Source organism: Phasianus colchicus, chromosome 3 (genome assembly GCF_987193195.1).
Source record: "Phasianus colchicus chromosome 3, bPhaCol1.hap1.1, whole genome shotgun sequence".
In the NCBI taxonomy this organism is placed as follows: Eukaryota; Metazoa; Chordata; class Aves; order Galliformes; family Phasianidae; genus Phasianus; species Phasianus colchicus.
Genome location: NC_143438.1, coordinates 24,581,409 through 24,607,645, shown reverse-complemented (window position 1 = coordinate 24,607,645; position 26,237 = coordinate 24,581,409). Strand labels below are relative to the sequence as shown.

At 41.9% G+C, this 26,237-nt stretch overlaps 1 protein-coding gene across 14 annotated transcripts in view; it reads right to left on the bottom strand.

Annotated features, from left to right (window-relative positions):
- Positions 1-26,237, bottom strand: part of CTNND2 (catenin delta 2) — a 622,619-nt gene that overhangs the window by 252,699 nt on the left and 343,683 nt on the right. For 12 of the 14 annotated variants that reach the window (XR_016465049.1, XM_090137091.1, XM_090137090.1 and 9 more), the window contains 2 exons: positions 22,220-22,392; positions 13,802-14,366 (listed from right to left, as the gene is read on the bottom strand). Coding sequence is in view for 13 of the 14 variants with exons in the window: in XM_090137091.1 (XP_089993217.1) it covers positions 13,802-14,366; positions 22,220-22,392 (738 nt within the window). In the remaining variant the exon portion in view is untranslated. The remainder of the gene's footprint in view (positions 1-13,801; positions 14,367-22,219; positions 22,393-26,237) is intronic. The other 2 variants (XM_090137100.1, XM_090137102.1) reach the window with 1 other exon arrangement.

Here is a 26,237-nt window from a genome sequence, read left to right as displayed (position 1 = left end):
CAACTCCCCCAAATGAACCACTACTACACAGCAACACCTTGCCTTCAACATGGCAGAAAGATAAAAATCATATATACAAACAATGAACTGAACGATCCATTAGGTGTGATCCTCAACAGGCCCAACTGCTATCACTTCTTTGTCAGGCACTGCAAACCAAGAGAAGAGCAGCGAGCCTGTGATCCCCAGCGCCAGGTCTGCCCTTCTCTCTGGGGCTCCTGGCCACACAAGGGGCGATGTTGGTACACCCCAGCAGCAGCAGTGCAGGCTGCATGTCTCCTCATCCATGGACCTTTGCTGCCAGCAGCCTGGGTGATTCGCTAAAAAGGCACCACTGCCTCCGACAAGGCAAAGTGGGCATTACCCTAGTGATGGGAGCCCATGAAAACTCCATTTGCTGATTGTGTTTAACAACATGGAAAAGCACAGCCTCTAAAAAACCCAGCAGCTCACAGCCCCTCCCTGAACCAAGCGGCAGCTCAGCCAGTGTTCAGTGAACAAGTTCCCCCATCAGAGCTGGGTGTGTAGTGGGGAGCCAACAGACATCTAGTGCTTAAGCCAAACCAGACAGCCTCAAACTGGCACTGAAAACACGTGGATTAATGACTCTACTTTGCAGAAGACTAATTCTCAAAGTAAAAACAGTTCCCAGAAGGAGTACCAACAGAAAACAAAACTCTCTGAGGGTAATGAAGCATCAAAGTCTGTCCAACTGCAATAGTCCTCCACTGGCCTTTGCTGGGCAACGTGGATTTCTGATCTAAACATACTGGCACTCCTGCCTGCTCTCTGTTACAGCAGGTACTTTTCCTAATAACAGTGAAAATGCAAAGAAACTGTTCAAATGAATCTTGACCACACATTCATCTTTAAAAAGGATGCTACTCTGTTGAATATTGGACATACCTCTTTGGCAAATGTGACATTCTAGATACACAGCTGAAATCCAAAACACCACATTTGGGGTTTGCTCACAGAAAAAATTACGTTTGCATCTTATCTTCTGTAATTCCTTCTAGAATGAGACCGTGCATTATTAGACGTGTGAACAATATTAAATTTTGGAGATTTTATCTGTTAACGCTTTGTATTCAAACTTGCATTTCAGCAGGAGAATGGAAGAAAGCATCAGATAGCATTGTTCTTTTGTGTCAAATCATCTCTGATAGAATTTTAAGCACCTCCTCTACCCAGCGGCTTTCTCCTCTTCAGTAAGCATTTGTTAATTCACTGAGACCCCAGGTGTAGGTTTGTGACACTCCAGGGGAAGTGGGTCTGTTATCATTGTCTTTTTTTCAACCTCATTCAAGAAAAGGAATACTCTTTGGATATTCTGCAACACTACATACTCATCACGTTTTCATCATCCCCTTGAGACTCATTGCATTAAAAATATGAGTAAAACAATGCAGGTTTTACTAAATAAATCAATTTCAATAAAATCTAACTAAATTCTTTAGTTATGCCCGTAAAACATGCAGACCACTGATCATCCACTTTTACAATTACAGCTTTTTGTTCCATAGATTGTTATAGTATTATTCAAGCTGTTTTAGGTTGTTCCCATTACATGTGCATTGAGACCTCTGCTAGAGCACTTAATAGTAATCTCCTATTATTAAAATCATTATAATTTACCACATTTCTAAGAGGTCTGCTCTGAATAAAAGAAATGCCGAATGTAGAGACAAAGAACAGCAATACTGCTGCCACTGAGACCATGAAGAGCTTAAGGACTTAAGCAAAGGTTATATTGGAGTAATTACTGCACAGTTTCTATCAATAAAGTTCTCTTCTATTCCATTATGTTTATTAACACGGCAGCAAGAATACTAAGCTTTTAGTATCAAACTTCCAGGAAGTCAGAAAAAAAATTCTTACATAAATCCTTCTGTAACAAACAAAAAAAGAAACAAACAGAAAAGGAAATAGATGGTTACAGGCATGAGTAACTTATTTAAAACAAACAAACAAACAAACAAAAACAACAAAAAATAAAACCACCCAAACACAAAAAACTCAGCAGAGCAGAGTATACAGTGTGCCATTAATCTCACTGATTCCGATTATCCCTAAAAGCATAGAAAGTAAAGGACCAAGCTGCCAGAGTCCTGTCACTCAATTAGAGTGTAAGCTACATAGGTTACTTCAAAAGTAATGCCCCCAATTTATTTCCATGAAAAGTACAATAGATACAAAGCACCCAATGTTACTTGATAAATTCTCAGCTACAAAATTGTATTTTTCAATGGAGTCACCACCATTAGCTAAGCATATTTGCAAGCGATGAATGAGAGCCTGCGTGTTGTGCTCATAAAAATCTGTACCAATGGAGGTGACCCACTGTCACCACTGCTGAAACGCACCACTCACTGCCTCACTGTGCTCAAAGCCACTGTTTGGTCTCCATAAATGTTCACCCAGCATCAATGGATGTCAATGGGTGCTATTTTTTTCTGCATGGAGGAATTCAGTCACACACCTTTGTTTCATCCGCACTTCCATGTCAGATGCCATTTTGTCACACTGCCCCTCTGCTGCCATCCATCACACGGCAACAGAATGGCATGACACACTGGTGAGAAGATTCAGCCCCTACTGCAGAGCATCAACATCCGTCTCTGACGTCATGGGTCAAAATCATAAAATAGGAGGCGTTACTTTAGGAGCAGCCCTCATAAAAAGAAATGGCCATGACAAATGCTGAAAGGGAAAAATGGTGACAGAAGGTCACAGCAAAAGAAGGGCAGACCTCAGGTAAGAAATACAAGGAAGGTTCTCATGATAGTAAAGAACAATAGTTTGCAACAAACTGTTGGAGTGGTTTGACTTCAAGGACTTTAACAGCAGTTTCAATTAGAATGACAAGATGCGCTGCAGTCCAAAGGTGACAAACACTTTAGGGATTTTGAACCACCCCATAATTAGTTCCTGATTATTCATAAATGCAAATTAATATCATTTGCATGCCAAATGGTTACCTCATCTGTGAAACCAATACTTCCAAGATCACATGACTGGCTGAAGACATTTGCATCAAGTTTAGTCTGATTTTACAAAAGCAACCTGAACCCTACAGCAGACAGGGAGAAGCAGTGATGTGCATCACAATCCTGACACAGTTCAGAGAAAAAAAGCCTCTGGACTAATACAGTAATTCCTGAATTCCCAGATGCTCAGGACAGGATTCTAAGCAGGACAGGACACAAATTAGATCACGCTGAAGTAGACTGTTACGTTCAGCATTAGCTTCAGGTTCTTGTCAAATGCAGGTCAAGGTGCAACAAAAAATGACATAAACTAGACAAGAACTCCAACTTCAGACTGAAAGAAATGCACAGTTTTGATGTGCTTGTTCAGCAACCAGAGAAGTGCAATCATGACTTGAGAGCCACTCTAATGTAGTGACCGGTTTCAACTTTTCAAGGGAAAACTGAAGAGCATTAGATAACACAAAGATCCTGAACACAAACACAGCTGGCTGTGCAAAGGCTGCTGTGTGAAAACATGCCACTAATGTGTTACTTTTGGTCTCCACTCCCTCCATTATCAGATGCTACCTCTCCAAAAGCTATTAGAGACTTGATCTTGCCTTCGGAAAAATGCTGGGAAATCCTTCACCGAATTACTAATTCTTGCTAGGATTCACTAGTAGCCTCCATTTAGAAATTGTAGCTGTATAAGCTAGCAGCCTCTCTTATGGAAAGAGGAAAACACAACATCCATTCTTTGTACAACAAGCTTTTTAATGTCTTGAAAATTCAGACAAATTAGTTCAGAAGAGGTCTGGAAAGAGTCTTTTCCGAGCACAGAGGGTTACAGTTGTGTACAGCTCCCTGTCTAAAATCCTAACCATGCCTAACACTCACAGTTTTGCTTGTTACAAGATGAAGCCACGAAACACTTGATTGTATTCCTAAGATATGTATCTGATTCTAAGGTATGATTCCTAAGATAAGTAGTTAACCAGGTCACTCAGGACTTTCCTCACTCTTCTTTTCAGCCAAAGATCCCTAATTTGCAACCAGCTGTGAAATGTGCTATTAGCTCAACTCCTCTTCAAAACTGGGCAATTCTTTCTACACAGGATTTATCTTTCTCTGTTCAGAAACTGTTTCCTCATATCACTGTATCCAGAAGTTTCCTCAGCATACTCGTGGGTCTTGTGCCAAGATAATATATTGAAAAAATATTTTTCAAGTGGCCCAAAGAGTTCCTCTTGTGGAACGTTATTAGTCACATCCTTCCTTTCCACTAATTTTATCTTCAAAAAGACAAACTGAGAATTCTCCTTTGACCAGGTCCTCATCCAACTCCATTCTTGCTAGAACATCCATCTTCTCTAGCTTAACTAAGTATTTCCCAAGTGGCACTACAGAAAATGTGTACTCACAGTTCTGATGGGAAACAGACATCAGATATAGTGTAAGAAAAGATCAGTGAGTAAGTCATTCTAGCACCATCTGGCTTTGGCAAGCTCATGTTGCAAATTACCCCATTAACCATTTACTCTTCAGTCTTCTATTATTCTCTACATCAGCTTTTGTCATAATGTCACAAAGCACTGCTCTTAGCCCCCAGCTCTCCCCCCTTCCAAGGAATCCAATTTACCCTCCTTTGTAAATCAGATTTCCAAGCCTTCAGAACCAAGCCTTTGAAGAACTTCTGGCACCTTTTGGTGAGCCAACTTAAACCTGTATTCCTGCTGAACTGCAGGATGCTAAGGTTGGGGTAGGAACCCTATGGAGCGGGTTCCTTGTACTTTCTTGACACAGGAAACCTGCCCCAGCATCACAGAGTCAGAGCTCCTTCCCCATCTTTACTTTTCTCTCAGGCAGCACAGTTTAAGCCCATGGCTAGCTCTAGTCCTAAAATCAAAAGGTTTTACTGCCCAAGAGCAGCACAGCTGGTCACCTGATAAAAGAACTGGGCTCACAGCTGGGTAGGAGAAGGAGGCTAAGAGGCCATAAAGCAAGATACAAACATATACTATGTAAGAGAGAAATACGATAAAGTGTGTTCAAAAATTTCCTCACATAAAGTGAGAGTTGCCTAAGATTCACAGCTACTTGTATTAAAACTAATATGGCACTTTTCTATACTTCACTTACACACTACAAGTTACTACTTGATGCACTTGTTAATAAAATCTATGTCATCCAACTGGCAATTTCATATGCTATGCCTTATAATTGTAAGATTAGTCATCACTTGGTCCTCCTGATTTCAGAATATTAAATTCTGACTTTTGATTCTACCCACTTATGATAATAAACAGTTCCATGAATTAGTTATCATTAGACTATCTCCTTCTGACCTATGTAATACCATTTTCACTAAAGACAAAAACTGTCCTGTTTGCTCTGGGTCTACACCTAGGCAGCAAAGTTCGATCCCAGCAGAAAAATTGGTCTCATCTCCAAAATTGCTCTCAGGGAGAATTTGGCCCAATGTAGTTTCTGTCAGCCACAACTGACAAGTCCTGTGAACACTCTGCATCTCAGCATGGGTGTACAGACACTTTCCCACCCACGTTTTAGCTTTAAATAAAGGGAACCTTCCTTATTTCCCCAGCTTGCATGCTTCCTACCATAATTAACCACTTTACATTTGATCAGAAGCACCTGCACTGCTTTAAAGCTGCTGTGTGCGCAGCAGAACCAAAAGCTGTTAGATAGCCCACCAGAAGAGTGGTTACTTTGCTCACTGGTTCTGCACTGATTTCCCAGATCACAACTACTTGGTCTGCTGTAGACAACATGTGTACCACAACAAGAAATTATTATTCCCATCACAATAAAAATGAAAGTGTCTTCTCCCTTCCCTAGAGTATACAGAGAGCACAAGGGACTAAAGATTTCTGCTCCTATTTACTGAGGCTTACCAACAAACACTTCCAGGCTATTGCATAATGCGTCGCAATGGGATTTCAGACCATGAGGAAGCTACAGCTTAGACTTCTGCACCCTTGGTCCAGTGCACAAGGATGGTAAACAAAATCAAATTTACATGACACAGTACAAACACTTCCACTGATGCCACAAAACCTAAGCATCAGAAATTGGACTTCCTCCTGCCTAATGCTCCTTATACCAAATAACAGCACTCCTTTCTACTCTAAGCGGACGAGCAGATGAGCCAAGGACAAAGAGACTTGGGAGGTCCAGAGTCACACGTTTGTCAGCTAGAGAGGCAACCAGATACACGGTTCATGGCCTTAGAGACAAAGCAGAAGTAGATCAGGCAAAGGCAAAATAGCCCAATCAGCACGCCTTAAAGAGCCAACCACTGAGACCTATCACAGTCCATGATACTCCACTGTTTCGTGTTATCTCCCAGCCTAAAAAAAATAATAGAGATCACAGAATCACAGAACCACCAAGGCTGGAAAAGACCTCCAAGATCATCCAGTCCAAAAGGCTTTATGATTTAAGGGCATCAATACTAGCTAATGTCTTTTCATACTGCTAAACAGAAGTTCCAAGAAGTTAGATTTCCAAAGCACTGTTCTTCAACTTAATATATTCTGCGGAATTTCAGTAGCAAAAAAAAAAAAAAAAAAAAAAAAAGGAGAGGATTCCAGATTTTCTGATAAAGCAGCTCTGAGCTATGGACACTGACTTCTCTGCTAGCTTGTTGCCAAGTTCTTCCCCTATTTCTTTTCAGGAGGTATACAAGCATAGACCGTTGAAATTCTACTCTGATACTTAAGAAATTTCTTCAAGTGGTTTGCGTGCTTATGAGCAGCCCTTGAATCCAGAATTCTAGGTTTTACTGCTGAAGTTCAAGACCAGAGGCCAGAAACTGCATGCCAGGTTGTATGGTTAAAAGCAACAGCAAAGGCCTTGACAGCACTGATCTGAAGCATCTCTGATATTGTATTCACCTAAAAATCCAAAAACAGCCACTGACACACTGTTTCCCACATTTAGCCAAACTACTGCAATTTTGTGCCAGTTTGATCTGTTTTCAACAATGCTGTAAACTGGTTTTCTTTGCTTGTTACCTTAAAATAATTACCCTTTGAAAGATCATCAGGAAGATCAGTTGCATGATTTACCATATAAAGAATAGGAATCCAAAGGAAAGGTTTTGACCAGGATGCTAATTTAGACACATTTGCAGTGTTTAGTCACACAGGAAGCCAAAGCTCAAACTCATTAGCTCCAAGACATACCCATGCAGATGGAGCCTCCTTGCTTGGTTCTGTCAATTACCCCTCTCCTACATTCCAAGATAGATCTGAAAGATGCAGAAGCAAAAACCATGGTAATAAGAAGATATTTGAAAGACATCTACCTTATGCCTTCTGCTTTACTGCTGAAGACTCCCCTTTTCAGATGTCTTCTCTAAGGAGGACTCGAGCATTCTGGTAAATGTTCTAATTGAAATAATTGATAACCTAATTATCATTGAAGGAATAGATGGAAGCAGAACTAGTGGCAAAGAAAATGAGGTGAACACTGAGATTTGTATTTCTATCAGCCGCGAGTCCACCATCAGCACTTCCATCCTCTGGGTTACAATCAGAAGAAAACTTGTGTCTAAAGTACTACTAGACACCTCAAAATATAATTTTGTTTTGCTTTCTTGTCCAAAATAAAGTCTCACAAGAGTAGAAGGGGGAAAAAAAAAATCGTGTTTGTCAAAGAACGAAAGGGCATTAACAATGTTCTCATGTATAAAGGCTCTGAGAGGCAGATATAGGAATTTTCCAGCTAATAAAAACAAACAGAACCTAGAAAAAAATCAATAGAAAACTATTTTGATTAAAATTAATGAAGCAATTTTGTTCTCCCTATAAAAGAAATACAGGATTCTGTAAAAATAAAAGAAATATAGTTAAGGGAAACAGCAGACTGTCCTTTTTATTATCATCAATTGAATTGATAGTCCAAGTCTCATTGTTTGTAAGCTAATAGCAGAAAATCCAAAGATTTTCCTTCCTTACTTGTCCAAAGAACACTGCTTAATTGGCTCAGCCCTATGTCTCAAAAGTATGATTTAAAAGCACTAGCAACTTTTAATTCTGGGTGTGCAGATCTCCCTGGGCTTAATGCTGAGATTAATGTTTTGCTTGCGTTTTCACTATTTGTAATGCTCTGTTCAAAACCTGAATGAGGATGCACGCTGTGAAAGCTTACCTACATATGTGAACACTGGCAGTCAAAAAACAAAATTTTTGCTTGCGTTAAGTTTAAATTCCTTGAAGAGGCTGATGGTAACTTGGCTTAGCGCTAACACTGATACTAATACTAACTGCTAAAAGAGCTATCTCTTCCTCAAGTAAAGGCATGAAAGAAGAAGGTGGATGCAGGTAGGCTCTCAAGCAGTAATATGGCCATTCTAGCACAAATGCACAGCAGTGTGACTTTGGGAGAATTCGTAATGCTAAGCTAGATGTTTTTTTCCATTAAGATGGCAACGATTTAATGATATACAGATGATCTGGTATCTTCATGCAATTGAAAGGAAGACTAAATCCATGACAGTGGTAGTAGCAGTTATCTCATACGCAGTCCCATACGCAGTCACATAAGCTGATCTGTTCTGTGAACTTGTCAACACTCACCGACAGCAGTCCTGCCATAAACAGGAAAACAGGCTCAACATATCATATGCAATGAAAAGCATACAGAAGGAAAAAGGGCAAAAGGGGGTTCCAGCAAAGTGCGAGAGGAGCAAGACAAGACAGATGAAAGAGCAGAAGGAATCAGTTAAGATCCTGATAAACTTACAGCTCTTTGCACTACAAAGACTAAAAAGCATATTTCTATATTAACTCATGCCACATTTTTCTGTCAGTATCACAATATTGTAATGTTAATACTGCACACACACACAGTTCTAACTCAGAAAGGACAAATGACTTCTCTTTCTTATTTTACAGAGACCAGAAAGAAGGTTCTGCTTGCAAAAAGGAGAGGAAGCATGAAGGTTTGTTTTATAAGTGATATCAAGAGTGTCTATGGCACATTCCAGCTCTTGTCTCAATGCTACAAGTCATAATGACACAAAGAATGGCTGCATAAGGTTCTTAACACCTAATATTACACAGAGTGATTCATATCAAGACACATTTCTTAAACCTAACCTTTTCACTGGGCTGAGAGAATATGAGGCAGTCTTCAAACGTATCAGAGGGCTGGAGCACCTCTCCTATGAGAACAGCCTGAGAGACCTGCAGCTCTTCAGCCTGGAGAAAAGAAGGCTCTGGGGGACCTTATAGTGGCATTTCAGTACCTGAAGGGGCCTACAGGAAAGCTGGGGAGGGACTTTTTGTAAGGGCAGGTAGCAACAGAACATGTGGAAACGGTTTTAAACGGGAAGAGGGTAGATTTAGACTAGATATTTGGAAGAAACTCTTTACTGTGAGGGTGGTGAGACACTGGAACAGGTTGTCCAGTGAGGTTGTGGATGCCCCCCTCTCTTGAGGTGTTCAAGGTCAGGCTGGATGGGGCTTTGAGCAACCTGGTCTAGAGGGAGGTGTCCCTGCCTATAGCACAGGGGTTGGAACTAGATGATCGTAAAGGTCCCTTCCAATGCAAACCATTCTACAATTCTATAATTCTATAATTGTCAGTGTTTTCCTTCTAGCTTTTAAGAGCTGTTTGTAATAAAGCAATGCCTAGAACCATCTTCCATCGTCACAGGTGTCCCTAGTCTTCCCTAGGAGGGATGAAGAGGCAGAGAGGTTCTGCAACACCAGGACTGCTCCCCAGCACATAACCTGAGGCACAAACTGCCTCAGCAGCACCCTTTCACTGCCTCCTCTCCCTCTGGACTTAAGCAAACCTCTCGGATTGTGCATCTGATTCTTGCCAGCAGGAGATGCTTCAGAGGAGTGTGCATAGTGAGTTGCTGTGCAATGCTCAGAAAAAGCAGCCCCATGTTTCTGTTGCCTTTGCCCTGTGCAGCCCTTACACCAGGCAAGGTTGGCCAACTGGCACCAAGCAGCACACAGCATCTCAGCCCACATGTGGTACAAGCAATGGAGAAAGGTATTACAAAGATGATTAGTGGCTTGGAGCATTTCCCACACAAGGAAAGGCTGAGAGATGTGGGTCTGTTCAGCCTGGAGAAGACTGTTCATAAATATCAAAAGTGCAGGAGTCGAGTGGATGGAGGTTCTTTTCAGTAATTTGCAGCAACAGGTCAAAAGGTAACAGGCAAAAACTGCAACATGGGAAGTTCCAAACATTCTTTATTGTGAGAGTGAAGAGCAGTGGAACAGGCTGCTCAGAGAGGCTGTGGAGTTTCCTTCCCTGGAGATATTCTAAACCCACCTGAACACTTTCCTGGGTGTTCTGGGTTTCTGTAGGGAACCTGCTTTAGAAAGGGAATGGACTAGCTGGTCTCCAGATGTCCCTTCTAACCCCTACGAGTCTGTGATTCTGTCATTTACAGACTGGGCTTCCTGAATGCACAACACTGCTTGAACTGCCATCTGAGTTAAATGTAGGAGCAGCACAGATCAGACAGCTACTGCCAGAACTGCAATTGCAGTTCCTAGCAACAAAATAGCCAGACCAAGCATAAGCCTAGCAATGGTACAGTCACAAGAACCACCAGGTATACACAAATGCGTGCACACTAGGCAGCAGTAATGGTTCAAGTGCAACTGGACTGAAATACATTTCTGAGGATGTTTCTACGGTAACTTGGTTAAAACTGAGTTATTGCATGCTTTTGTATGTCTTGTTTTAAATTCAAGGTGCAGTCTAAAAATTACCTTTTTATAATTTCAAGTTCTTTTATAACCTCATTTGTAGAAAATTGTTATAAATGATGCCATCTCTTCAATCAAGTCTTACACAGTTTCAGTTTCTATGTCGAACATTTTCAACTACGATTTTAAGAAATGTTAATCACATCTGAAGGTCTTCTCCGTTAATCAGCTCACGCTGGCACCAATACTGTTCTGTGTGGCACCTTGAGACACAGCACTACTCATGAACCAGGCAGCTCCTGCACTAATTTCTAACATCAGGCAAAAAAAAAAAAAAAGAAAACAAACAAACAACGAATGCATTATTTGTATTCCCAGTAATTACTACAAATATTTTTCTCCCTGGTTATAAAAAAAGATTAGTTTGAGTAACATCACCCCTGCAATGACACATACATACCACTGAAACTTTGCATTAATCACTGTAGGCAAACCATTAATCAGTGCAATGTGGCAACTACACCCCACTCCTCCTCCTCTCCAAAAGAAAAACTATCTTTGGGTGCAATGAACAAGCAGCAAAAATCCCATTTGCAAGGCACCAACTTTTCAACATACGATTGTTTGCTCTCATTGGTTTCTAATGCAATGATTGGAAAACTCCCGCAACAACACAGTAAGCCTACAGTTCAAATACAAAACCTGCTCTGAGTATAAACACTCATAGAAACACAGAGACAATACAGTAACGAATTCTGCCTCAGTAGTATCCCCAACATCTGATCCTGTCTAACTCTAAAGCATACATTAATTTTAAGCCTCTAAGTAGCCCATTGACTTCAGCGCATCCAGCAGAAGTCTAGAAGATTAGTCAAGCACTTAACACTGTTAGCAGATGCGTAACTCCCTGAATGGCTGGGAGGCCACAATGAACACGCTACAGAATGTTAATGGAAAATAATGGAAGCCAGTACACAAGAAGGATCTTTTGCAAAAGAAAGGGTCATGTGACTGAGATCCTTCCAAGGATTACTTGAGAGGCATATCATCACTGTGGGGGAAAAAAACACCAAAAACAAAAACCAAACAACACAGCATTTACTAAAACTCTGTTGCCTCCACTGTTTGTTTGTTTAAAGCAGCAATACTATTTCTGCACGTTTATCACTCTGCACTTACTCGTAGGATTTTCCATTTGTTAGAAAATTGGACATTGAGATTTTTGCCTAAGTTAAAAGCAAATCCCTACGACATAGAGCAACTCAGACTCACGACGTGTATTCTAATGGGCACCACATTTGGCAAAGTTTGTGCTGTTTTGCAAATGTACTGCCAAGTTCAGATGATCGATCAATGTTCCTTTCCCCACGTTAAGATCCGAAATACACACCCCATCTCCTGAATGCATCTGCCCATAGGCTTTTCTTTCCCAACCCGTCCATCAGTTACATGCCACTCCTCTCAATAGGTCCTGCAGAGAAGCAGGGAAGGAAGTACCTACGCAATGCAAGATGCAGCAGAAGTCTACAAAGAGCTTTCATTTAAAAGCAACGTAGTTTTTATACAAATTTACATAGAAAGCCCCATTATAAGTGCGTGTATGGCCACGATTTGCCAAATGGCCCAAACCAGCCCAATTTCACATTGTGGCTTATGTCTAGCATAAGATAAACAGCTTCCACAGCTTCTGTAGTGCTGAGGCACTTCAGACACATTATGGTGGCCCTTAAAGCCCTGTAGAGCAAGTTTTATTCCAAGTAGTATCACAGGGTTAATGTGGCAAAGCTATAAGAGATGCATTCCAAAAAGAAAGACCCAGTACAATACAAACACCACTGCTAAACATAAATGAAGGGAAACAGGGACTGCGCCCGATAGAAATCTCCATAACCAAATACTCTTCTCTGAGAACAAAGATAAGAAAAAACAGGGGAATACTAGCAGTGCGTATCCACAGGTGTATAAATTTCATACTGTATTCTCCTCTGTTCTGTTTACAGTAACAGCTCCCACCATGCCTATTTAGACTCAAACAACTCTTGGTATAGCAGGAAGATGCAAAACTCCCCAAAATACGAAGTCTGACAGAACTCTACATCTTCAATTTGTCCTACAAAGGGAGTATTTAATACTTCTGGTCAACAGCACCCGGCAAGAAGTTACAAAAATGTAACAGCTGTATAAAACACTTGAGAAGTTGTTTGAGAAGGGCGGTAATGAAGACTTGACAACAGGAGTAATCAAACTGTGCTGGGATCTCTGCTTTGGCATCACTCAGTGATGCTGCCTTCTTACACATTCTGAACTTCAAAAATGGGGTTACATATTAAACAAAAAAAAAAAAAAAAAAAAAAAAAAAGTTTTCCAATCCTCCTTCAAGTTTTAAGTAGGAAAAAAAAAAAAAAAAGGAGATAAATCAAAGCTATGTTTTATTATTTGTTTCTTTAACCTGCATTTTTTGGCACTTCATAGTGCGACTGTGTCCCATGCCAACAGCCGCTGGAGATGGGGGAGGGGGAGGTGGGTGACAGAGGGAAGAGGTTTTAACTCTGATACAAAACTTAAGTACCTGCCTGCTAAACACAGCCCAACTCCTTAATGTATCCTATTTATCTCCACATCTATTTATGTCACACGGGAGAACATATGAGCATAGCAGCTGTTACTATAGCAATGAAACTGGAAATTTTGAGAACACAAAAATCCACCACCGAAGGATGCTCGGAGTGGCGGAGATAGCTCAGGGAGCAGGGAGTCGGCGGCTCGCTTCTGGGGTCTGCACAAAGTCCGTGGTTACCGCGGAATTACATCCGGTCGAGCTCCCGAAGGCGCACGCGGACCCCAACGAGCGCTGCCGACGTCTCAGCACAGTTCTCTGTACCCAGAAGTTTCTGCCGAGCGCTCCCGAACTCTCCCGATGCCCGCACCCGGGGCAGCGCTCCGCGGGCGGCTCCCGGCAGCGGCACATCCCTCCCGGAGCCGCGGCCGCGGTTCACCCAGCGCCCCGAGCCGCTCCTTCCCCCGCGTCGGGAGACTCACCGCGCCCGAGGACGGGGCTGCGGGCAGCCACACACCCTGCCCTCACCGCCCCCCGCCCCGCTCCGCCCGGCCCCGGCCCCCCGCCCCACTTACCTGCGAGGGAGCCGGGCCTCTGCAGGGTGGCGGTGGCGTACAGCTCCTGGGAATGCTTGCTGTACTGCTCGGCAGCGTGAACCAGCCGCTTGGTGGGCGACAGAGTGGCGTAAGTGCCGATGGTGGAGCTTAACTGGTGGATAGGAGAGGAGGAAATGTTAGACTGGACGGTGGGCGGGGAGGTCACTCGGATGGGGGACGGCGACAGTCCCGCCGAGGAGACGACGATGTTGATGGGCGAGCTGGTGCTGTAGGACTTGGCCAGGCGGCTGGGGGACTGCTTCGGGGAGGAGAGGCGCTGCGCGCCGGCGTAGGCGGCGCCCTCGGCGGCGGAGCCGGCCCGCGGCAGCTTGGTGGGGGAGCCGCCGGGCTGCATGGGCAGCGGGGAGCTCACCCGCTGCGCCGGCAGCGTGGAGCTGGCGTAGTAGAGCGCGGCGGCGTGCTGGGGCTCGGGCAGGTGGAAGGCGCTGCCATGGCTGGGCGCGAAGGGCTCCCGCGGCTGCGGGGCGGCGGGCGGCGGCGGCTCCGTGCCGCCCGGCTGGGCGCCGCGGCCCCCCGGGCCCTGCTGCGGGAAGGAAAGGCAGAGGCGTCAGCGGGGCCGCGCGGGGACGAGGAGAGGCGGCGGCGGCTCGCCCGGGCCCCCCCACCGCGCGCGGCCCCGGGCCGACAGCCGCGATCCGAGAGCCGCTCGGCGGGAGGCGCCGGGGGGTCGAGAGCGCGTCCGCCCGGAGCTTACATCGACGTCCCCGGCCCCTCTCGCCGCCCGCCCGGCCCCGCGGGAGCGCAGCGGTGCCCGGTGCCGGCGGCCGGCTCCCATCCCGAACGCGGGAGCTGATCTGCGGCTGTTACCCTGCTAACATCCAAACCCGCCGGTCACCGCGCCCCGCAGCGAGAGGCAGCTCGGCTGTGCCGACAGGCACGCTCGTGTTTCAGATGTTCGCTTGTTTGTTTTGGTTTGTTTTTTTTTTTTTTTAAAAAAAAAACTTTTTTTTCTTATTCCTGATGATGCGGAGGATTTACATGAAACCTTAGGAAGTGCTGCAAATCCCGTGAGCTGCATCGAGGCAGACTGGCCAGCGCCTCGCCCCGACGCGCACCTCTCAACGAGGCTTCTTGAGCCAGAACTGCCTTTAAAATGCAAATAGTGCATTCTGTGACTCAGCTCGGAGTTGCAGTGAATGCCAGCAGCAGTGTTGCTTCACATTTAAATAGAAACGTGGGATTTTTTTAGTCCCGTCCTACAGGGGAAAAAAAAAAACAAAAACAAAAACAACAACAACCAAAAGCAAACAATCAAGTAAAACAAAATCACCGCATTCCAGCAATGAAACTTGGATACCCAACCGAGGATTTTGGTGAGGAACTGAGGACGAGACAAAAAAGAAAATAATCAGAACAATGCAGATATGAGGCTCAAAATGCCAGAAACATGCTCCTTCCAATGCACACCTGCTGGAAATGATTCCATCCTTCCCTTTTTTTTCCTGTTTTTAACTTTGGGAGCTCCAGAATTGTTTTAGGGATGGCCAAGAGGCTCCGGAGGAGCTCCCTCTGGCTGCTGGTAGCAGGGAAGCCACCAGCACTGAAAGCATTCAGGCACTGCAAGGCAGCCAAAATGCGTGGCTTCTGGAGACTTCCAACACACAAGGCATCTCTGTATCGTTATGGATAAATCTGATAAAAACCATGCCCGCTCTAAAGTGTGAGTCCTGAGTGGGCATGGGGATGGCCAGTGGAAGCAGTCTGCTCACTGCTGAGGCCAGCAGGTAAAAGCGCTGCAGCACAAATATGTGTCTTGTGATTGTTACAAATGGCCAACAGCTCCAAGTCACTCATTTGAGGGTGACAAAACTGAGGAATGCAAGCGCTGGGAACATCAAATAACTTTTATGAGCTGCCTGCATTCTGAACTACTTACCGTCTTGAAAGAGAAAAGAAAGGCTAACCTGAAACTGACTTCCCAGTAACGTATTTGACAAGAACATTTTTCATTTTCAAGGTTTAAACTGTACGGCAACATCTTCTATAAAGCAAAACCAGGCTGCCAAGATTTAAGACAACATGTACAAAGCAAGGCTTGCACATGACGAATGGCTGTTTGAACCAACGACGTTATCCACTGCTGCTTGGTAATAGATTTTACTTTTTTGAACAGTTAAAATGGACCAATATTATAATTTATTTTCTGATATTCAAAATAGCTCCAAAATGCAATAATACAGACTGTTACCAGGGTGTTCCCCGCACACTGATAACTTGGTTTTATGGATTTTAGGCAATCCTTGTCAACATGTATGCATTATTTCTTTTTCTAATCCACTTTTACACTGCTTGACGTGTCAAGGATTTAAAGTAATTAATTTCAAGTAAACCGATATTATCCCATATTCCTAATAAATCTCTATAAAGCTGTAGGCATTCTGTAAGCACTAATTCAAAAACCAGAAATCCCACTCTCTGATTGTCTGTTACAGGGAAAAAGATGTAGTGGCAGACACAAGAATTAAATGCTTAATTAAAAACCCAGTGTGTAGCACTTTGTGGAAAGCCAAGCATTTGCTCCATGTGAAGGAGAGAACTTTGGATGAACAGATTGCAAGGAAACGTTAGCATGCAGTAATTTTGGAGATGTGACTAATCTCAGACCTGTCTTACATTTATTGTGAGGTTCTTATTTTTTTTCCAAAGGATCAAATACATTTGCATTCTCCGGTTGTGTTTTCAGAGGCAAAATGCACTTTAGTTTCAGGTTTCTCCCTGCTTGTAGCTTAAGACAACAACACAGATACGTCATTGTTCATCCTGCGATCCAACACTATGCTTCATCTGGAAGAATGAAATACAATGGTATTTGTTTCATTATTTTTCCATTTATCAGTTATTGCTGTCAACCTGATAATGAAACTGTGCTTAAACTAATAAATAGAGAGCTTTCCAGTAGCTCTATCCTCATGCATCAATCTATTTCATAGACATGAAAAAAAAATCAAGGACTTCTTTCTTACAGCCCGGCAGATATCTCTTCTAATTCTCAGAGATATCATTTTTTCTGATATCCCAAACAAAAAGATTCTGTTTTGCTTCTTTGGATTCAATGTATGAGTTCTGTTGTATCCTTTTTCACAGCAGAAGTAAGTGAGAAAGCATGAGAATATGAATATAAGTATGAAAAATATTTTTTTATTTAATGTTATTAGAAAGATCATTTTCTACTGATGCTGACAAAAGAAGATCTGCAGAGCTCTGTACATAAAATCACTGAGGGTTTCCAGTTAGGTTATGGTAGTCTGATGGTCTAACTGATGTTGGGCTGTCGGCGTTCACGTTTCTAATACACTAAGTTTCAGGACACCAGCTTACCATTTTTTTATTTTTTAATAATTCAATTTAAATAAAACATTTTATCAGATCTTTACCTGAAAAAGATGGAGTGAAAGACAGCGCGATACAAGATTTCTGTTTTATAAAGTAGAACCAAGAGGGACAAAAACTGAATTATTTATTCTGCTGGAAATTATTCATGGATAAGGAGCTACAAGTTCCTCAACGGTTAGACAGCTTAAGCAACACTTTGGGGTCAGCTGCTGATTACTAAAACGTCAGCATGTTGTTTCTTGGAGGCTGCTCCCAGCGGGAAGAAAAGTGTGTAAGACCAGCAAAAACTGAACACAAAGTCTCAAAGAATCAAATGACTGGTATGGATATATTAGCAGATGCAGCAGATGTGTTTTCATCTAAAACCCCTTCACGTTATTTTTTCCTTAAGCATGCCAAAATGCAAATCCAAAACCTGGTAGATTCTGTACATCTATACTTCATAGGTGCTAAGGAACAGAATGTCTGTCAATGCAGCTGGCCGAGTCTCAGATATAACTCAAAAGGCTTCAGAGTCATTTCTTGGAAATGAAATAAAATTTCCAGGAACACGCTGGAAGATTTGTGTCATGGTACCAGTTGTCCCTAAGAAACTACGGTTTGTGCTCAGTGTCCTCTGTACTACCCTGACTGAGAACAGAAGAAACTGAAACATTGTGTTACCTTTGGGTAAGTCTGCATGTACTCGTATCCAGAAGCGTTTTTAGTACTTGGCAGGCTTAGGGACAAATAAACCAGATTTCAGACTGTTTTGCTCTCTGGAATCTCTCAGGGATTGCTTGGCCCTTAAGTCTCAAACCCCGGCACGTCTCTTTGAGGCATAGGTAAGTTCAGGAAAAAAATGCTGCATCTGGTGATAATGGACACCATCACAGCACGCTGTTGCCTATGAGGAGACCTTTCTGTGGATTCTAGGAAGGATTTTCCAACTGGATTGTGTGGAAGGCATTCCTCTAGGCTGCTGAAACACCACAGCTTTGGCTTCTTGAACATCAGTGGTTGTTGTCAGCTTTAGGCAGTAAACTTGATTGTGCTTATCGGGGTTTTTGAGAGATGCTGGTGGTCTCTTAAGTGTTCAGCTTCTCTTTTATAGTCTACATGATGTTCTGTGCTCTTTCAATGACTGAAAGTCTTCTCAGTTTATTGAGATTCCTTTTCTGTTTGTTTGTTGTCAGCTCAAAGAATGCCCCCATATGGCTTCACTCAAGGTATCACTCTCTTCTGGTCCAAAACTTCCATCAGCACTCTTCTGCAAAGGGCAGAAGACATGGAAAATGCTTAACATTCTCCAGTCTTAGTGATGCAGACTTCAGTCCTTCGGCAGTACCCGTGGGTGGATCTTTCTTCTGCAGGACTGCTACGATGTCATTTGTAAGTTCCTGACCTAACCAGGAAGATACCATCTATGTTCAGATGCACTTCTATGATAGCAGATGCTGACTGTACCTGTGAACCCTTTAACTGTGACCTGTTTTATTTTTCTCCCAATTTCATCACAAAGGTCATGAATGATGCAAGATCATCTCTACACTGTACTTGCAAAGCATACTCCAACACTATGAGGAAAACGTGTCAGCCTACCTTGTCCTATCACAAAGATTATAGATACAGATGAATTTCATATAGATAAACTTGGCTAATATCATCAGTCTTTACATCAAGAAACAGAATTTGTGAGATCCTTTAGGCTGTCAAGAGATGGCCAGGCTTTGGTTTTAAAGCAGCACTGCTGGCTGCAATCATTAACTACTGTAGGATTAAACCAGCATCATGCAGGTCATTTTTTTCATTAACATAAACTATTCTAGTGAATTGTTCTCTGGGAATGTTTGTAGTAAGAATAATCTGTCCCAAGATTTCATCTGCTTCCTTTACTTCTTGTGGCCATGTCTGGAACCCAGTTTTAGACACCCCATCATCTGCCACGTCCTACCAGAATGGAAGTCCTTATTTTAGATTTTGTCTGGATAGAGTTTCAGGCTGCTCATCACCTGACTCGTAGCAGGAATAAACATCTTCTAACTGAGAAGGACCAGCATACAGTTTTTACTTGGCAACTAAATACATTCTGGTGCTCTTTTGCCTACATTCTAAATAAGACTAGTGAGATGCAGTGGTCTGTTGAATAACTAACTTTTGACTTGGTTGGAAGAAAATGGAGACAAAAATCAAGTGTTTCAAGGCTTTCTTTTTTTTTTTTTTCTTTTTAAATGGTTTTCAAATTCTGTGCCAGCATGTCCAGACGCTTTTGGAGCATGGGATAATAACACAATAATGATTAATCTTGCCTGTTGTCTTGGCCTCTGAGTAGAACACATGATCAGCAGACACTAAAAAAAAAAAATCTTCATCCAGAAGTGTTAATTCGTTCCACTTCCTTTCCCTTCCCCTTGCAAGTACATGGTAGAACAAGCTGAAAACCACTATTTGCACTCCATGATGTGTTTTATATTCCTGTAATATCTACAAGGTAAGTTGATCGTTCTAAAAATGACAATAAACCCAATTATTTGTTCACAAACTATGTATTGTCCAAAGAGTGTTCACTCACTCATATGCAAAATCTACTTTTTGTCACAAAACCCATTACAGACTCTGTGCAAATACCATTAATTGATCAATATAGGGTGTATCAGGACATGGACTCCAAATTTGAGAAGCTGTTTTCAGCTGAGAAACAGAATAATTTCCTGTTTGAGAAGCAGTTGCTAAGAAATTCTATTCTTGTAGCATTTAAAAAATAGAAGTTTGGTGTTCTAAAGTAGTCAAAACAGTAGAAAAACTCTATGATCTGTGACATACTCCTCCAAACTGACAAAAATGTTATATTGTATTTTGCAGCTCTATACAGGAAATCCCAAGACTAATTAGTTCCTGTTTTTTATACAATTGCATTTTCAGAAATTGTTCCTGCTGTCACAGCTGGCCTTGGGACTATTTACATATTTTCCCACACATTTGGGCTATCATTCATGTTCAGAGATAGCTATATTCCTTATTCCTTGCAAGCAAACAACAAAGGAAATTATCACTATCTGAACAATTATGACTCCTGAGACTTACTTTAATTATAATAAGGATAGCAAACCAATTCCAAGGATTGACTTTTTTTCCCCTTAGTTATGGGATCAGCAGTGGTCGTATTCAGAATTTTTTTTAACTGAATCTTTGTCTTCCTGCAAAACTCTTTAAAAATACTTTGTATTCTTTTTCTTTGTCTTTTTTTTTTTTTTTTTTTTTTAATGATGTTAATTCATAGTTGATATGGTTGTTAACATTTTGAAGACATGCTTTAATTTAAGTGAAGCTGCCAAGTATCTTTTGAAAGATATCGATACACACTATTGTTAGTACTTTCTCTGCTGGAACACGTACCAGAAAATCTAGAGAAATACAGAAAGAAACCTTATCTTCTGCCCTCTCAAACCAAAGAAAATAAAATAGGAAAGGTTACTTTAGTAACTTAGTGGTTACCTTACTGAAGGTAACCAGTTCCATATGAATTAAATGATTAATGCATTTTTCAGAACTAAGCAATGGCGGGCGGTTCAGTGTAATTTAAATAACAGAAATGTCGATCACTGATTTTCTCTCTCTTTATGATGATGAAATTTATATTAAGAATATCACTTTTTTGAAACTGTGAGGAACTGTACACTTATACTTTCTCTTCCTTCCTCATTAATTCTGATTTTTGTTTTTTAGATTTTCTCCTTCCACTCTCCTCTCTTCTTTTTCATTTTACAACCTATTCCTTTTATATCATCTTACTTCTTTTGCTAGCTTCCTTGCAGAATACATCCCACTCTTTCAGCTAACCATGGGTGTGAAGCTTTTCACAAAGCATAACTTCTAATGACACGTACCCAGGTTACTACTGAGTATTACAGCTGCCATTCTTCTTTCCAACTGGAGTCTTACTCTCCTTTGCTGGTTCCATCCCTAACAGCATAAGGGAAGGAGGTGTCTAGTAAACACCGAAAAATCCTGAGACCTGGCCATTACATGAGCACATTTTAAACCCTTGATAGAAGTACAAACCCAGTTTGAAATGAAATTTAACTGTGCTTTATTTAATTTTTCAGTCTTAGAGGAAAGAGGGCTTTTCTGAGCAAATTGGGTGAATGGAATATTGTATGTCTCCTGGTATTCCACAAGCTGTGTGATGGCTATATAATACTTGAAATCTCTTAGCAATTTAAGGCTTTGAAATTCAAATGCAGCTCACTCCCACTGAATCTTGAATTATAAAATGTCCTAGTGTCACACTGAAATGATCTGCTGTACCATGGCAGATAAGTTCTAAAAAGAGAAAATAACCTGTGCTGACAACATCCAGTCTGACTTTGTTTATGTACAGAAGCATGAATACTTTCAGAAATTTTGGTTTAATTTTGGTTTAAGTGAGAGGCTTTAATGTTAAGCTGAAAGCACAGAAGATGAAAGAGGGTTATGTGCTAGAAATTGAAGGAATCACTCAGACTTTTCATGAGTATCTGAAACAAATTTTAAAAAGTTTGAAATGTACTTGTGGCTATTTGATAAGTTGTTCATCTTAAAATTCAGAGAAAAAAAAGCAAAAAGTGATTCTTACAAATGGGATTGAATGACAGCACCAAGCTACATAGTGTCCCAAGCAGATTTTGCATCTAGCATAAACCTGGCTCTGTTTTTGTTCTCTGGCATGAAAGTGCTTTCTGTAATAATCTGATACCAACATGGCAAGGCCCTGACCTTATCTGGGACTCCTCAGCAGCACAGAATTTCATACTTAAATGACTAAACATTAGACCACCAAATATACAAGCAAGCAAGTAAAAACAGCATGTAAATCTCCTTTCTCATCAGGATTACTTTATTACCCTGAAAGTCAAGCCACTTTAGATATGTGAAAATGACAGTGGTAATTCAACCTCCTGCAAGATGCCTCAAGCAAGACAAAAAGGCAAGCATTGGAAGGCAGGCAGTTCTCCTTCCTAAGTGTTCCCCTGCATGATTTTGGGTGTAGTTTTGGGATAGTGCAAGGCAGCAAAGGGCACCTACCTGGCTGTAGCTCTGGATGGCACCCCTGGGTTGAGTGCTGCGGGCTGGGAGTGGGGCGGCTGCCGTCTCACCCAGGGCAAGGGTCTGGTTGCTGTGGTAGCTGGCCGAGTACTGGAAGGAGCCCTCGGGCTTGGTGTTGAGCTGCAGAGCACTCTGCGAGAGGAGGCTGGGCCCTGCAAGGGACAGGTTGGAGCCATCAGTCTCAGGGAAAAAGCATGCACCTGGTAGCATTTGACATTATCAGCGGCATGCCACATTTTGGCTTTTCAGTAATAAAAGTCAGGGAAATTAAAGTGTCTCTTTATCACTCAGTCATCAGTCTTACACTGTTCAAGCCACAGACCACAACTCTTTCTTTTTTGTTTTCTTCAAGAAAAACAAACCATCTGGTAAAGAAATCCTTAGCCAATTGATAAAGAAGTCATGTTTTTCAGCTCAGAATACTTTACAATTTTTTTTTTTTCACCTGCATAAGCCATGTTCATTTCACTTAGTTACACCCCGCTGGTCAGTATGAGAAATGCCAATTTGTCCTTCCCCATGCCCCAGCGCATGGCATCTATTGACTGTAGCATGCACACAGGGATGCAATACTTCGGTGCCTGTGGAGATAGATGACAGCTGTTAAAATATTAATAGCTCCTCTCATCATGTCGGGCTCACCCTGATCTTGGTGAATTTTTGATGACTGTTTTGTCAGCCTACCTTATCTTTCCCCTCATGGACGCACACAGTAGGAGAGCGGAGCACAGGTAATGATCTCAGATGAGGGCTGCCAAACCAAAAGGTGCTTGCAGCATCAGGAAAATGAACAGTGACACTAACATTCCTCTATCTGTTCTGTGAAACTAAGATGTTCCCATATTTGTTCCCATATATGTAGAACTGTAGAATCACAGAATCATTTGGAAGGGACCACTAAGAGTCACCTAGTCCAACTCCCCTGCAATCAACAGGGGCACCTACAGCTAGATCAGGTGCTCACGGCCCCATCCAGCCAGACCTTAACTGTCTCTAGGAATGGGGTATTCAACACATCTCTGGGCAATCTGTGCCAGTGCAACCTCTTCATTAGGTTTGTTAGCGTTGACATAGCATCACTCTGACATAGCAGACTCTCTGATTTTGGCTGTGAGAGCATGTACTGGGCAGGGAGAGCCTTGTTCCCCAGCCCTGTCAGTGACAGGCCCTCGTAGTGCTGCTGGTGAGTTCCTCCTGGCCCCACACACAAAGGCCCCACACCCTATGCCATCTCTGATCAGTGTCTCCTAGTTTTCCAAGACCTAGTTGCCTGCCATGGTGTCTGGGTCCACCAAGGGAAGTAACAGAGGAGAAATGACGAGGGTTAGGCCTTGGGCACTGCACACACTACAAGGCAGCGTGGTTTCACCCAAACACCTACAGTCCATATCCAGCAGCTCCACAGGGATGAGACGTTCAGGTTCTGGTTAGCACAAACACGCTCACGAGAGCACAGCAGGTGGTACAAAGCTTAAGGGATGGCAAACAATAACATTGATATAGCTCTGATGGAACACATGAAAAGTTCAGTTTTAAAGAGAATTACAATGGTCAAATTTCAGTGAATTTTACGGTAAATAATTCCCAATACATCTCTAATACAAATGCCAAATTTTACATCCTGTAAGTCTTTGCTAAGAGGATGTACAGCTGCTCTACAAAGATTTCCATTTTAAAAATGTGCAAACAACCCTCCTCCTCTCCAAAATTTACATGGAAAATATTTTTTCCCTAGCTTGTTCCTCAGAAATGGCAGACTCATTATAACTGACATTTTTCAAAATCCAACCGGGATGGCTCATATTATTAAAAAATAAAATAAAATTGCAGTATGCTGTATAATAGTGGAAATGTTCACACTGAAGTGCTGGCAGTGGTTATGACACTATTTTATATAACAACGTAGATTATTAATTGCCAAGTCGATCTAATTAATCATATTCCAGGTATAGGAGAAATTAAGAAAGTAAGTTCTGGTCCTTGTCCTTTCCTTACAAGTGCAGAAGGAGACAGCTCCATATACGTTGAGAGATTATTAAAAATGTATCACATACTTAGGAGAGTTGAATTAATCCTGCATGGGTGCTTATAAATCCAACATACTGCAGCTTTCTATTCTGTGACTCCACAAATAAGTTCTTCTAGACATTCTCCATTTAACAGGGTTTGTTGCTGATCTTGTTCTTTAATAAAAGAAACACTTTCATAGATTTATTTAAAGATCACAAAGAAAATACAGGCTTAGTTTAAAAATACATATTTTAGACTATATGCTAATCTTTCAGATTTTGAATTTTCACTGAAAATTTGCCTGTGATCAAATGATGTGATTAAGTGCAGAAAATTCATAAGAGTGTAAATTTCTCAGGAGGCTAAAAAAGTTGAAGTGAGAAAGAAATTTTTTGCACATGAAAGTGTCTGAACTCATTCTTAAAGTAATTATGCTATGACATTTCTAAAGCTTAAATAATGATTAAACTATCACATGCTATGAACTCAATATGTTTAAATTTTCATTGCATCTGGCTTTTAAGTGTTCCTTTCATATTACTATTGCTCATCAGGGGATGTACATAGCTAGCATTGCATACATGGGTTCCCTGCACAATTTAGCTTAAATGCTTCAGTGGAATTTAAGAAACGTATTCAAATGGGGAAGAAAAAAGCAAAACAGTTTGAAGCACACAGTTGTGAACTCACCAAATACTGGATAATCATTTTTATTTTGTACCTTAACAAGTAGAAACGAGCTAATAATTTACACACATTTGAGTAATTAAAAATTCATTTGAAAGAGACAGACAGATATTTACCTTTAAAATAAACCCTCCTCATTTCTCAATCAGAATGAGAATTGTGGCTGCTCGCCTGCAAATAACTAAGTCTAAACAAGCATGCAAACTGCAAGGTACATTTGAGATCAGAGTGATCTTCAAAAAACACAAGTTCCTTTTTCAGGATTTAGTGACTACAGGCCTGTCTTGTCTGATAGGGAAAAGACAGATCACCTCTCCCACAAGGATTCTTCAAATTTCAGTCTGAAAGCACAGAGAAACCCCCTGAAGAGCCTGCAGCTCGACAGAAGAGAAGAAAATGGTTTGTTTGTGTACAGCTGTACACAGGCTTATCAATGGCTCACCACAGCAAAATACTCTTTCTACTCAGCAACAGTTTCAACTCTGCTGTGTTAGTTTAAAAACCTGTGTATGCAGTTATTTTTCTTCTGTTTTCAGAAGAGTTCAAACAGCTGAAAATTCTCTATTTTCTGCCAGGTACTCTAAATCAGCAGCATGGAAAAGACTAGGCGAGAAAAAAAACAGAGGGGGATGATGGACATGCCTTCAACAGGGAGCCAACCCACAGTGAAACCTTGGAGGAGATGGAGAGCAGAGGGCTTTGCCAGGAATCAGAGAAGACAAATGGGATTTTCCTTCAGTCTGGAAACCCAGGCCCTGGAAGGCATGGCAGAGTTAGAAGAAGAGTTATCCATTTGGAGTGAGGGAAGGGAATCTTGAATCCCACCAACCACTAAGGATTGCAGCACAAAGCCTGTTGCTACCTTCCTGCCATACTGCATTTGAGAAAACAAGCAGATCATGGCATTACTATAAACAAGCTGATTCATGGCACTAAATATAGCGTATATGGCTGTAAATATAAGCTGCTGATGCACAGACTCCATTGCAGAAGAAGTGTGCAGCACTGATCAATTGGCAAGAGGGGGGTCCAGGAGCTTGCAGGAATGTGAGGCAGAGGCTGCTGCAGGAGCCTCCCCAGGCACAGGCAGGAATGTTTCTGTGCCCTGTGCCTGTTGGGGTAAGGTGTAGCATTGGCAGGATTTCATCTCTAGCCATTGCTCTTTCTGGTTAATAACACAATGTGCAAGGCTGCAACAAGCTGCACTGTAGATATTGAAAAAGCAAGCCAAGAAAATGAGTGGCCTTATATGATAAGATTATTATTAATTCAGGGACATCACAGTAACAGTTGGTTACAG